The following is a 13,940-nucleotide window of genomic DNA, read 5'->3' on the forward strand; positions in this document are numbered from 1 at the left end:
CACAGTTAATGCCCAACCCCATGTCCAACAATATTAGTAGGTAAATGGCACACATACATACAGATAAGGAGGCACTATAAAGCAGGAGGCAGATAAGTGAGGGGCAGAGGGAATACCACAAGCAAGAGTAATCTCTGCATTCTATTATGCGAGTTAAATGATAGCTTGTAACTCATGGCACTCCCGTGTCAACTGATGCAGTGACTGTCCATTGTCTTCTTACATGATGTGGTAGTGATAGCCTTGAAATAAGACCAAGTATGTATATTTAAATCTTGGCTTCTTTGACTATTCAACGTTCTGATCCTGACTTTGGCGACAGCAGGGTTTGTATTATTCTGACCTGTTAAGAATGACTGTATTGTTGGTTTTGAGCATTCTGTCCCTTCATCCCCTTTAAAAACTAAAAATTATATTAAAGGGATACTGTAGGCACCCAGACCACTTCGGCTCGTTGAAGTGGTCTGGGTACAGTGTCCCTATTGCCCTTAGTGCTGCAATGTTCAACATTTCAGTTCCAGAAAAACTGCAATGTTTACATTGCAGAACTAAGTCAGCCTCTAGTGTCTAAGACAGCCACTAGGGGGTTTCCTGGTTTGAAATAGACCTCTAGGTCTGCATGAAGACCTTCGGCGTCAGACTTTTGATTCAATGCTTTCCAATAGGGAGGTCTAATGCGCGTGCGGCGTTTGCCGCTCATGCGCATTAGAGCCCGTGCATCGCAGGATGGAGGAGGAGCTTTGACCCAGAGCAAAAAGACAACAGTGCTGGGGTAAGGTAAGTAAATAAAGGGTTTTTAATTCATTATTCACTGTAAAAGGGGATGCGATGGAGGGGGGAGATATAGTGCCAGGAATAGGTTAAAGAATCTTAACATGTCTTAAATTAGAGGGGCAAAGGTTTAAAAATATCAGGAAGTATTACTTTACTGAGAGGGTAGTGGATGCATGGAATATCCTTCCAGCTGAAGTGGTAGAGGTTAACACAGTAAAGGAGTTTAAGCATGCGTGGGATAGGCATAAGGCTATCCTAACTATAAGATAAGGCCAGGGACTAATGAAAGTATTTAGAAAATTGGGCAGACTAGATGAGCCGAATGGTTCTTGTCTGCCGTCACATTCTATATTTCTATGAATACAGCTTTGTATTCCTGGCACTATAGTATCCCTTTAACTGTTGTCCTCTATAGAACAGAGTTGATATTTCGTTATTTGTGGTGAAGTCTCATTAGCATCCGAGGGATTGGGCTACTCGCTTTTGAATTGGAAACATCCTCAAATTAGAAAATGAACCCGTTTCAAAAAGTTTTAGTAGTTTTGGACAAAAACAGCAACTATATAAATAAATGACTTGAAATTTTTTTCATTTTTTTATTTCTGCTATTTTAGCCCACAACTATACATTTAGTGAAGTGCTTTGATAGTGAAACAACGTCATATATACACGTGCTAGGTTTTACTTTCTCCATAAAATGATCAGAAGCTAAATTTGTCACGAGAGGTTGCACTTCTAACTTTTTTAACATTAGGATTATGAGGTTAATTCATCTGCTTCATTGTCAAAAAGCAGCATTTGAGTTTTTCTGGTCAATTGCCATCGCACCACGATGCGCAGTTTAGGGAATAACCCCCATTATTGCTAAAGAAAATACTCATGTCCTCATAATTTCCCAAAAAGCTAACAATGTATACAACCATAAAACCACTTTAGATGTATAGCATTCAATTAACATAAACAATCTGCGATGGGGATGATTGCATCATAATGATATTTAAAGTTCAGGAACAATTTCCATTGTTGGCCACAAACGGAGTTCCCCCGTGCTGTGAAAACTGTAATTGGTCAGATGGTATAAGTGGAAGATTAGGGGATCTTTTAATTCACTTCTCCTAGAATCTTTCGTAGTTGCAGATTGGGAACATCTGTGCTCAATGCAGGACGGAGAGCATTACATTTTTATCAAAAAGAATTGAGAACACAAGAAGAAATATGTATTGGCTCACACTTTCTTTACTTGTACAGACAGGTGAGTGCTGAGAAAACAAGTATTGTTTAGGTAATGTTGTGCCTTGGTTTGCTGACAAATGGGTGAGATAAATACTTATCTTGCTGTGATTGTCCTGCGATAATCTAACTTCCTGTCCAACTTATCAAAATAGTCAAATGAAACTGCGCACCATAGTAACTCAAACATTGCTTCTTAAGGTTTATTCACTAAACAGTTGACAAAAAAGACAAAATATCAGGGAGTTTGGTAACTTCAGGCTCAGCAATGAACTCATTACGGTTCACGGTTTGATGATTAAACCCCTAAATTTAACTTTGCACATGCGTGTGAAAAACATGTTTGAGTGAAAAATACATATACAAAATAGGGCTTTGTATGCAAAAAACAAATATGCTATTTATATACCCCTAAGGAATCTGTGTCTTATTGAACAACTTAATGTCTACTTCTATTACAGTGGTCATTGTGGCCAAAGAAAGTACAACCTGGATTCAAGGTACACTGGGTGGATCCATACATCTGACACCTGCGATACCCAATGGGTTTAATACACGGGATATCTACTGGAGACATTTGTCATCAGCTGATGAGCTGGTGGCCACCTTTTCTCGGGGATCCTCTGAGACAACGTATCGGTCACGATTTTATGGCAGAGTGCTGCTCCTTCAAAATTCTACTCTAGAAATCAGGGATCTGGAGGTCAAGGATATGGGAATATTCTCCTGCCTTCTGGTGGACACTGAAGGACGAATGAAATTATTCAAGTATCATCTTACAGTTTATGGTAATATTCCAAGTAGCTTTGTATCATCCAATGATTAATCTGATTTAAAAAAAAAAATGTATATTGGCCATCTCAATATCTCAAACAGACCAAAGTCATACAGTGAGGGTGAGCAGGGACAAAAATTCAGTCCGGGCTTTTAAAGGCCGAGTTCCCAATGCAAAGGGGTGGGGACAGAGAGGGGCATGTTATTCACTAATGATATCCACATGCCCCAATGAGATGCTTGTTCAGCGCTTTATGGTAATTTGTCTCTGGTGTCCCCATAAGTGGAATATCAGAGGGCAAGAGAGTACAGGGTATTTTCCCTGGAGTTATATGCATTTGGAGGCTGCATGTGTGATGTAGACTACCTGTAGTGTTATCTTTGTATGTGGGAATGCTGCCTGTTACGTAGCTGCATGTGAGGGGGAGGCTGCTTGTGGGATTGTGTGTCTGTTCAGAATGCAGTTTCCAGTGTAGTATATGTTTGCAGAGGACTGTTTCTGGTTTGCTGTAGAGTGCCTGTATGTCACAGGATAGAAGCTGTAGTGTGTGTGTGTGTGTGTGGCAGAGGTTCTGTAGTGTGTCTTCATGGTGGTATAGAGGCTGCAGTGTGAAGATAGTCTATAGTGTAGGGGGGCAGGTAATAAACCAAAAATAAAATAATAGAACAATTTAAGTCGATTCACCTCTCCCTCTTGTGCCCCCAGGAACAGGAAAGGGGGGATGCTGTACTATGATGTAGCAGTTAGCGATTCACTTGTTTGAATGCTGCGGCAACATTCTTACAGCATAGCCGGAGCGGAGAACTTGGTTTGCAGACTGCAAAGCTCTAAGGCTCACTCCTATCACCTCCTGCAATGGGCTGGCAAGTCTGGGAGATCTTTGATCACAGCCCCACAGACCATGGAGCCCTCTCTCTGGGGTTCTACGCATGAAACCAATACAGTGTTAGTACTGTTTCCTTTTTTGCACACTTGCTGCATTCTGCATCTTTTATTTTTTCTAATTTGCACTTCTGTGCCTCATATATTGCCCCCACATTTATCCTGTATAGTGTCAGGCTTTTTTTCTGAACACACCACGGATCTTGCATTGGGGTGCACTGGTTTATGGAAAACATGACCGTACTTTATGTAGTTTCTAAATCTGCCAATTACTTTCTACCTTAAAATAACTCCCCAAGGTCTAATATTTAATTAAGAACATTACATGCCATAAGCCATATCCGCTGGTCCTATCGCTCTATATGTATTAACCTTTAGCGGCCTTAAACCTCTGACTTAGATAATTCCTTACAGTGTCAGTAGTACTTTCAGTGGCCTTGGCACTAAGCAGGTGTACATACTGTTGGCGTTTTGGAAGAGTAAAGCATTGAAAGGATCAGCTTTGATAAATCTGAATTTAATAAAAGATATCATGGCACTAAAAAAAGCCCAGAGACGAGCTACAAAATTGATAAAAGGAATGGAGCATTTTAGTTATGAAGAAAGGTTAAAAAAATTAAATCTGTTTAGTTTGGAAAAACGGCGCCTGAGAGGGGATATGATAACTTTATACAAATATATTCGGGGCCAGTACAAACCTTTATCTGGAAATCTATTCATAAACAGGGCTATACATAGGACACAATGTCACACATTAAGGCTGGAAGAAAGGAGATTTCATCTAAGGCAAAGAAAAGGTTTTTAAACAGTAAGAGCAATAAGGATATGGAATTCATTGCCTGAAGAGGTGGTTTTGTCAGAGTCACTACAGATGTTTAAACTGCAATTGGATAAATACTTACAAAAACATAACATACAGGGATATAATTTCTAATTAGTGGGGGTAATAGCTGCTTGATCCAAGGAGACATCTGACTGCTATTTTGGGGTCAAGAAGGAATTTTTTCCTAGTTTGTGGCAAAATTGGAAGCGCTTCAGACTGGGCTTTTTGCCTTCTTTTGGATCAACAGCAACAACATATGTGAGGAAGGCTGAACTTGATGGACGCAAGTCTCTTTTCAGCTATGTAACTATCTAACTATGTAACCTTACTGATAATGATTCAGTTATTGCATTCAAGTATACATTAGGAAACGTATTTATGAGATTTGCTCTTGTATTGTTCCATCATATTTTATTGTTTATATAGCGCCACCAGATTCCGTAGCGCTGTACAGTGGGCCTTGGTAGGAAAATTATGTAACTGAGAAAAGCAAGACTTTTCTACAGAAATGCAGGAATGACACGTTAGATGTGTTATTTCTGTTCTGTTCTGTACACAGTGACAAATTCCTCAAGCTGAATTAGATAAGAAATATTTTTATTTTCTAGAAGCAGTGGTCCCAGCGGCAGTGAAGGTATTTGTATCTGGTGATTCCACAAATGGAACAGAGTGTTCTGTGTTCCTAAGCTGCAACACTACAATGGGAAGCAACATATCCTACACCTGGAGAGCAAACAAACTTCAAGGAGAGCTGCTAAACGTGTCCTATACCACGTACGATGACGGCCGTCTGCTAAGCGTTAATCTGGGGCCTACTGACTGGGACGTATCTTACACCTGCACAGTTACCAATCCAGTGAGTGAACAGCACACTACAGTGGTGCCATGGGAGAGTTGTGCAAATCTATTCGGTAAGCCAGTTCATTCACGTCCACGGAAACATACATTGAAAAGTCAAAAATGAATACTAAATATTGATTTAAACTACATTTTGTTCTTATTCAAAAGCAATTTTTATTCCACTCAAAAAAATATTTTGAGACCTGAGTGGGGATTAACCGAGGGGGCAAGTTCCTCTAAGCTTTTGTCCATTCTCAGAATGTTCATATTCTTTGTTTTATTTTGCACTAACTTGACTCTCCCCAAGTTTAAAGGGTAATCCTGCCATGGAGCACTGTGCCGAGAGGGGTGACCGCTCGTGACACCCAAAGAAGGCCGAAAAGATTGTCCAGCGTCGCTGTTTCTCTCGTGCAGAGAGAACGTGCCAGCATTTCGGTTCTGAACTGCCCTTATGGGTAAGATCAGCCTGATATGCCTTGGAACTGGTTCTCTCTGTAATGGCACAAGTGAGCAAAAACTATTTTGAGACCTGAGCAGGGATTTGCCTAAGAACAAGCTACCCTGGAGTTCCTCTAAGCTTTTATTTGTTGTGAGAGTTCACATATTCTTTATTTTTCATTTTTTTACCCAAGTCTCCAAAAGTTAAAAAGGAATGCCTTCATTTTGTACATTATGTTAACTGGTAAAGATTTGTTTATGCAATGGCCCCATGTACACGAACGCATACATGTATATCACTGATAGCCCCAGATTAAGGCGGAACATCATAGCGCCAAAACACGTTTTAAGCGTTTCTTTGTTTTAGATGAATTTAAACGTAGTTTAGTTATGGGCTTTTTTTATGTAATCTTTGAAAACTCACTTCTTCATTAAAGCGTATCAATTAAACTGTCAGCAGGTTTCTCATCCCCCACCCCATGACTCCTTTCCTGCAACTGTCAAAAATGACCTACCAAGCACTCAATAAACCCTTCTCTAACAAACTATTTAATCCCCCTACTTTAACCCTTTGTGTCACTATCCCCCACTCCCTCTAGCATGTAAGCTCATCGAGCAGGGCCCTCAACCCCCTCTGTTCCTGTACGTCCAGTGGTCTGATCTCAATTATGTGTCTGTTAGTCCACCCATTGAACAGCGCTACGGAATTTGTTGGCGCTATATAAATAATAATAATGTAGGGTAATTGGTTCAGAGGAGACTTGTGTTCTAATTGTATTTTTGTTTCCCACCGGACAGGATTCCATTTAGGTCTATATAACAATACTTAGGATTATAGGGCTTTATTTGATATAGGGACATTAGGTCCCGAGGCATTAGGAGTGGCGCTCCACAGGCTCTCTGATAGTGATAATTAGGTTTTAAATCTCAACCCACATTTGAGTCAGCTTTCAAGCTCTCACCCCTTATTCAACGTATCAGGAGTTGGTGGTTCCGAGTATAGGAGTGAGGCTCTAGCAGTTTCTATTAGTAGTATTTTATATTTTGGGGCATGTTGAGGTTGATGGGTAGTGATATGACAATGATAGATTTTGTGGGTCTGGAGCACCAATAATCGTATTTTACAGCTTAGGCTGTTATGGAAACACTATTGAGGGCTATAGTATTATATTGCACCGTTTCCCAAGACTATTGCGACTACCCCTTCCTCATTCCTGGATACTTTGTATATTGTATAGCTATTTAACTTAGTAAGCCGTTTTGAACTGCTGCTTCTATTTGTAGCTATTATTTGCAATTAAGTATCTACTTATTCCTATATCTAAAGCAAGGGCTTCCTGTTATGGTAGATATTTAAAGGGACACTATAGTCACCTGAACAACTTTAGCTTAATGAAGCCGTTTTGGTGTATAGAACATGCCCCTGCAGCCTCACTGCTCAATCCTCTGCCATTTAGGAGTTAAATCCCTTTGTTTATGAACCCTAGTCACACCTCCCTGCATGTGACTTGCACAGCCTTCCATAAACACTTCCTGTAAAGAGAGCCCTATTTAGGCTTTCTTATTGCAAGTTCTGTTTAATTAAGATTTTCTTATCCCCTGCTATGTTAATAGCTTGCGAGACCCTGCAAGAGCCTCCTGTATGTGATTAAAGTTCAATTTAGAGATTGAGATACAATTATTTAAGGTAAATTACATCTGTTTGAAAGTGAAACCAGTTTTTTTTTCATGCAGGCTCTGTCAATCATAGCCAGGGGAGGTGTGGCTAGGGCTGCATAAACAGAAACAAAGTGATTTAACTCCTAAATGACAGTGAATTGAGCAGTGAAATTGCAGGGGAATGATCTATACACTAAAACTGCTTTATTTAGCTAAAGTAATTTAGGTGACTATAGTGTTCCTTTAAGTGAAATACCACTGCACACATCCTAGCACAAAAAAAGGAATTTCCCCATAAACTGCACTGGGATTTTGTAGGTGGTAATATATATCTTTAAATATGGTCTCTCCCTGTATATGTATGCACAAGGTGTAATATTAATGTTTATTGAATAAAATTGGGTTTCCATTAATAAACTCTTAAGTTTCAAATTACTATCTAACTAGATTATATTCTTAATGGGTTCTTCTCTATCGTGGTCCCTACTTGTTGGGACTCTTTTCTCTGTTTACATAATACTAGAGTTAGGCCCGAACTTACAAAAGCTCAACAGTAATTGTTTGGGTCCTCAATACTTAGGGAGCTAATGGCGTTAATTGACCTCCTAATAAGCAATACCTCTATATATTTGTCCCCTTGCATGCTGTGATCCTCAGGCACTCTAAATACAATTACAGATCACATTTGATGGTAATATCCAAGAATTATGTAGACAGCTAAGCAATGCGATTCTGTATCAATCATTACCGGTTAATGTGAAAGCCCCCAGTTGCCGAGCTCTCCTTTGCCTTTTTACATTGGCATTGATGTGTAACAGCCCTTAACAATTGCAGTACTTGCTTCCTAAAAAGGTTCCTGCGGGTTACCTGAAAATATATTGATCTTTTGCTAAATATGTTCTCTTCTCGCAGGAAAAAAACCCAAGATATCCTCCTATGAACTATCCGTGTGCATGGCTGTGGTCATCATCCTTGCATTTGCATTACTTACCCTCTGCATTGTCCTCCACGTGAAGACCTCAGGTTGGTTTATAAGAATATATATCATCATATCAGGTCTTAAAAAGTTAGCAGTTTAGATTGAATCTTTTTTTTTTTTTTTTCGATCTATTCTACTGTGCAGCAATATGACATTACAAATTGTATTAATGGTTTTCAATAGTGCTGCAGCAGTTTAAATAATCTAAATAATCAACTGCAAAAATTATGCCAGCACTTTGGTAAGAGACTGTCACCTTCTTGGGCCTTTGCAAATTTTGCAGATGACCAATGGTGGCATCACTGCCTTGGACGCAGTGACGTGAGGGTGAAGCAAAGGTGGGTTATACCTACCGCATGCTGTCCTCTCCGGGCGCTGCCACCTTTGTTCTTCAGCTCCTGGCACTTATTCCACCAGTAGTCCGCAAGGGTGCAACATTAATGCCTGTTGAGAATCCTGTGAAACTACAGGAACCTCCATTGACATTCTCTTGAAAGCAATGGTGGTAACTGAGAAAGCTTAGTGGTAGCTCCTCCTTTTATCAAGCTGGCAATCTACCATAAGACAAAGTAGTCTCAACTTTGTCCACCACATACATCCACCAGAATAATTAATATGTTGCACTATTCCTTAGCTATGCAAACTGTAGAATTTCAATTCTCAATGTGGCATAAGCAGAGGGGTACGATTTGGGCACCAGAAGAGCTCCAGTAGCAACACTATTAAAACCAAATCAAAAGGGACTGCACACAAAGCATTCTGACATTAAAGTATGTTGTATTAATGAAAACAGGTATTATGTCTGCTGTACAAAATAAGAGAAAGGAAAACAAAACCGTACAACATACACCCCGGTAACACTGCCACACTTATATGTCTCTAAATTTATATACAATTTGAATCCTAACGGATACCACTTGAGAAAGAACGTCACCTCAAAAATATACTTCTTTAATATTTTTTTAATCCTACGGAATTATACCATGTGAGGTTTTACTCGCTCTACTTTGAACATTTTAGGAACTCAAAATATAAAAGGAAGATAATGTTATTAAAACTGACGTTTTAAAAAAAATAAAAAAAAATAAAAATGGATACAACCTAGAAAATCACCTATAATTTGTTTTGCCCCACTGAGGGATATTTCCTGGTGGACTGTAATATCTAAGGCTGACCAGGACACCAGACTAGGAGCATGTCACACACAACGAGGTCACACATTTAGGCTTGAAGAAAGGAGATTTCATCTAAGGCAAAGAAAAGTTTTTTTTACATTAAGAGCAATAAGCATATGGAATTCATTGCCGGAAGAGGTGGTTTTGTCAGAGTCTATACAGATGTTTAAGTTGCAATTGGATAAATACTTGCAAAAACATAACATACAGGGATACAATTTCTAATTAGTGGGGTAATAGCTGCTTGATCCAAGGAGACATCTGACTGCTATTTTGGGGTCAAGAAGGAATTTTTTCCTAGTTTGTTGCAAAATTGGAAGCGCTTCAGACTGGGTTTTTTGCCTTCTTTTGGATCAACAGCAAAAGCATATGTGAGGAAGGCTGAACTTGATGGACGCAAGTCTCTTTTCAGCTATGTAACTATGTAACTATGTATGGATATGATGTGCCTGGGGTTATTTACCAGTAGCCACAGGGTGAAATTAGAACTGTGATCATGACATTCATAACAATTGGTTCAAAGCAATGGAGTCTTAGGCATACACAGGTCTTTAAATACTTGTTTATACTGTGCTTCATGGCAGACTGAAGGCTGGTTATCAAAATATATGATGAAAAAGGTTGCAAAATTTAATTATGTTGCATGCTCCATGCAAGTTGGACCAATTTATGAATTCCATGCTCAAAAAAACCCCCCAAAACAACCCTAGAAAAATAAAAATACACGTTTGTTTTTGTTTGCTCTGCAGACCAAATATTGCCAACATTCCAACGCCGATGTCATTTGAAAGCATTCAATGCATTGTCTGTAATGCAGAATGAAACCACACCGCTTACATTCATAGACACAAACAACCATGCTTCATATAAACTATTAAGATGTTAGTAGCAATTGCAGAAGTTTTATATTTTATTTTATCTTTACAAGAAGTATTCTTATGCATTTGTAAAACATTCATATTATATTCTCTTTGGACAGAAATATTCAGTAATATTAAATATTTGAAAAGATAATTAAAACATTTTGCCTGCAATTTCTAGGCAAACCAAAAAAAAAAGGTAACGAAGAGATTGCTTTAAAGCGAAATGAAGACGCAGTACTGGAGAATGAAGGAGATGTCCGGCAGCAGAATGAAGAGGAGGCACATCATGTAGTTGAGATGAGGAACCAGGAGATGCTAGAAGGGAATAGTGTAGTGTGAGACGAGTCTCACAAAGACTTAAAACAAAGGCAGTCACTGGGTAGAAAAAAGATCCAGTGGTGAATGCATATGTAGAACCAGTTTTCATGCAGTATGGTAGACGGAGCAGGGAAATTGAGGAGCAATAGAGACACGTTGCTGTAAGCAGCCAGTGGTTGCTGGAACCTGTAGGTTTTGAGAGTGACACCAAATTGAAAGTCTAGAAACGGATACAATTAATACATGACGTAAAGGCAGAAATTACGATTTATTAAGGTTTAACCACTACGGCAAACATAATACAATCTCTATACACCAAGAGAAATGTAACAAACACTGTGTTCACAACACTATCACAAAAGATAACAACAAGGGAGCACAAAGATATTAAGTTACGCTGCCTACTGACAAAGCTGTAGCTTCAAAAAGAGACACCTAGTGGACAATAACGGATTAATTTAATGAGAGCAGTTAGTGAGGTAGGCATTCCCCACTGTTAGCCTACCACTGGTTAATTGATTTTTTATTTTTTTTAAATGACACTGTACCGTTAGCTCATCATAAAAATGTGGATACATTCGAGGGACAAAAATCAAGCCATCAAAAAACTGAAAAACAACTTATAAAGAATGGAGTTGAAGAAGGGAAGAAATGTGTTTATTTGTTTAAGAAAAGAAACTGAACACATTCCAAAAGGAAACAAATCGAATACTATTCAACTAGTTCAAATTATGTAATGTTTATTGAGATGTCATTCATTTTAATAAATATTTTTTCTTATACCATTCTTGTTTTTTTTTTTTAGAGCTTCGGCATAATGACTTACAATACAGTGTAAAAACAATCAGAAACCTGTTTGTACAAAGTATCCATAACATATGGAAAGCACAAACTAAAAGGAATGCATTTTGTTAATAGTGGGGGGATAGGTCACCTTTATCCAGGTGAGTGGCATACAGAGGAACCGGAGATGAAGAGTTGACAATGCAATAATGGTAAGACGTGCAACAGCCAGACATCGGATCTAGTTATCTTTTGTGTGTTCTTTTCATATTAAGTCTATTACACATTATTTTGACTTGAAGCCTTTGGGAGGTGGGGGTGTTTGGAGACATTTTCCAGTTGTGATAGCGGAGTTGCCGTATAAGTGCAATAATGTAAACACAAAACAATTAATTATTGCAGGTGCATGTGATACCTCTATTTATTGGAGTAACGGAAATTTGCAGTGACAAGCTTTCACGAGTACCTCCCTTTATTAAGTCTAAAAGCATTACGCAAAATATGGGTCTAGGCAATTGGAATCTCTCGATTTCAAGCAGGTTGAGGAAATAGTAAAATTCAGGTGTTCAAGACGATCCCCAATTTTCTACAAATTGAAATTTCTAATTTACGGTCAAAACAGCCAAACCAGAACAATTCTCCAATTCACCTCTGCTTCCAGCTCAGCTTTGTCTGTATATTTGAAATTCTCTGAATTCTCACTTTAGTGCATGACCCTCTAAGTTGAAACATAATTTAGAAAAAAATTAACAACACTGTGATTGCCAGGATTATACATCTGATCAGGCATGCAATCGATTTAGGCATCCAGCGAGACTAGATTCTGATTACTTTTTAACATCCGATACAGATCCAGAATCATCGCAAGTTCAGCAAGGCCAAAGAAATAGCTCCAATTCAAAATGTATTTTGAAAAAAAGGTGGCATTTATTTTTAGGACCAATCTCAGTGGAGGAGAATTAAGGCTACAAGAGAAGACAAAGGACCTACAGAGGAAGACGTTTTAATTATGAATCCAAAATAAAAACTTGTAAATTTCATATAATCAAAATAAATACAGGTTCTGAAAACAGACTTTCATTTGTACTGGTACAAAGACTAAAATTCAAGTGGAATAAGGACTTAAAGATATTTGCAAAGAAACCTTATAAGTTGTCTTAAAACTAAAAAGAAAGCTAGATCGGATCTTGTAGATATTCTGGATGAGAACGAGGGCCTATAGGGCCTATAAACATTTCACATAATGGATCTTTAAGGTCTATCTTTTACCCCCTTAGTCATGTGCACCCTAAATTTTTCTTTTGAAGTTTTTACAATTTGGCAATTTTTTATTATTGATTTTCTGTTTTCAGCAATAAAATACAAGAATGATGTCACATAATACCCCACTCCGTCTAGAATATAAGCTCATTGAGCAGGACCCCCTCCCTCTGTTCCTGTACGTCCAGTTGTCTGGTTATAATTGCATGTCTGTTAGTCCACCCATTGTACAGCGCTACGGAATCCGATGGCGCTATATAAATAATAAAATAATAATATAACAATGGATTCAGAATCGTCTGGTGCACAAGGTAACGTTACATCCAGAGTGAAAGGCAATCAAGTAGTATTTTTTAGCTGTACAATGACAACACAGGTAATCATATGTAGCAATGCAAATACATAAATGTATAAGGTGTACAGATTAGATCTCATCTGTAGTTTGTTTCGTAAAAAGCAGTCACGCATTAAAAAACAACAACTTATAAATAAATATAAGTCCCTTGTTACTTTTAAACATTATCAATCACTTTGTTTAAGGTGGATGGTCATTCTCTGGATGGTCTAAACATCTGATTGTGTCTTTGTGTGGTAAGTGTGGACACAAATATGTGTCCGCCGAGTTCATCAGTGCAAGCTGTATGTCTCTCTCTCTCTGTGTAACAATGGCTCTTCTACTGATTCTCCTTTACAGTATGATGTAGCATAGCAGAATATATGTTCAACTGTTCGTGAACGTTATAACTATGTACATAGTGGGTGGGTGATAAGGAAGAAAACATCGTCAGAATCTGTGATTACTTGTAAGGATTGGGTTCTAAAGCGTGATCAATGTTAGTAGGAAGTATAGTGTGAAATATTCCACGTATTACCCCGTGAGCTTTTAAGTTGGTAGCGACTTTGTATTCCGTAGCATTTCAAGTACTTTTTTTTTTCTTCTATAATTTTTAATTTGTATTTTTCTGCTCCTCTGCGGAAACCTAATTTCTCCTTATCAGCCATTCCTGCTTCCTTTCCTGAGCAGGACCATTCACCAATCAGTGAGATTGTCTGTGAGAATCAGCCATGCAACTCCTATGGAAGCGGTGATGTAAATCTCGGTGAACTCAAATGTTTCGGTTTCTGGCCAGAACTTTAATAA

At 38.4% G+C, this 13,940-nt stretch overlaps 1 protein-coding gene across 1 annotated transcript; it reads left to right on the forward strand.

The window, feature by feature from the left end:
- The first annotated feature begins 1,738 nt into the window (after nucleotides 1-1,738).
- LOC134582547 (SLAM family member 8-like) lies at nucleotides 1,739-11,246 on the forward strand. The gene is made up of 5 exons (XM_063439219.1): nucleotides 1,739-2,026; nucleotides 2,466-2,792; nucleotides 5,093-5,395; nucleotides 8,334-8,444; nucleotides 10,617-11,246. The coding sequence occupies exons 1-5, from the start codon at nucleotides 1,990-1,992 to the stop codon at nucleotides 10,775-10,777; spliced, it is 939 nt and encodes a 312-aa protein (XP_063295289.1). The 5' UTR covers nucleotides 1,739-1,989; the 3' UTR covers nucleotides 10,778-11,246.
- The last annotated feature ends 2,694 nt before the right edge of the window (nucleotides 11,247-13,940 follow it).

This window comes from Pelobates fuscus, chromosome 13 (genome assembly GCF_036172605.1).
Source record: "Pelobates fuscus isolate aPelFus1 chromosome 13, aPelFus1.pri, whole genome shotgun sequence".
NCBI classification, from domain to species: Eukaryota; Metazoa; Chordata; class Amphibia; order Anura; family Pelobatidae; genus Pelobates; species Pelobates fuscus.

Bases quoted from the DNA above. Each gene is read 5' to 3' on its own strand.
- LOC134582547 (XM_063439219.1), top strand. From the start codon at position 1,990: ATGTATTGGCTCACACTTTCTTTACTTGTACAGACAG. The intron at 2,027-2,465 runs GTGAGTGCTGAG...CTTCTATTACAG, and splicing joins TTCTTTACTTGTACAGACAG to TGGTCATTGTGGCCAAAGAA. The intron at 2,793-5,092 runs GTAATATTCCAA...TTTATTTTCTAG, and splicing joins GTATCATCTTACAGTTTATG to AAGCAGTGGTCCCAGCGGCA.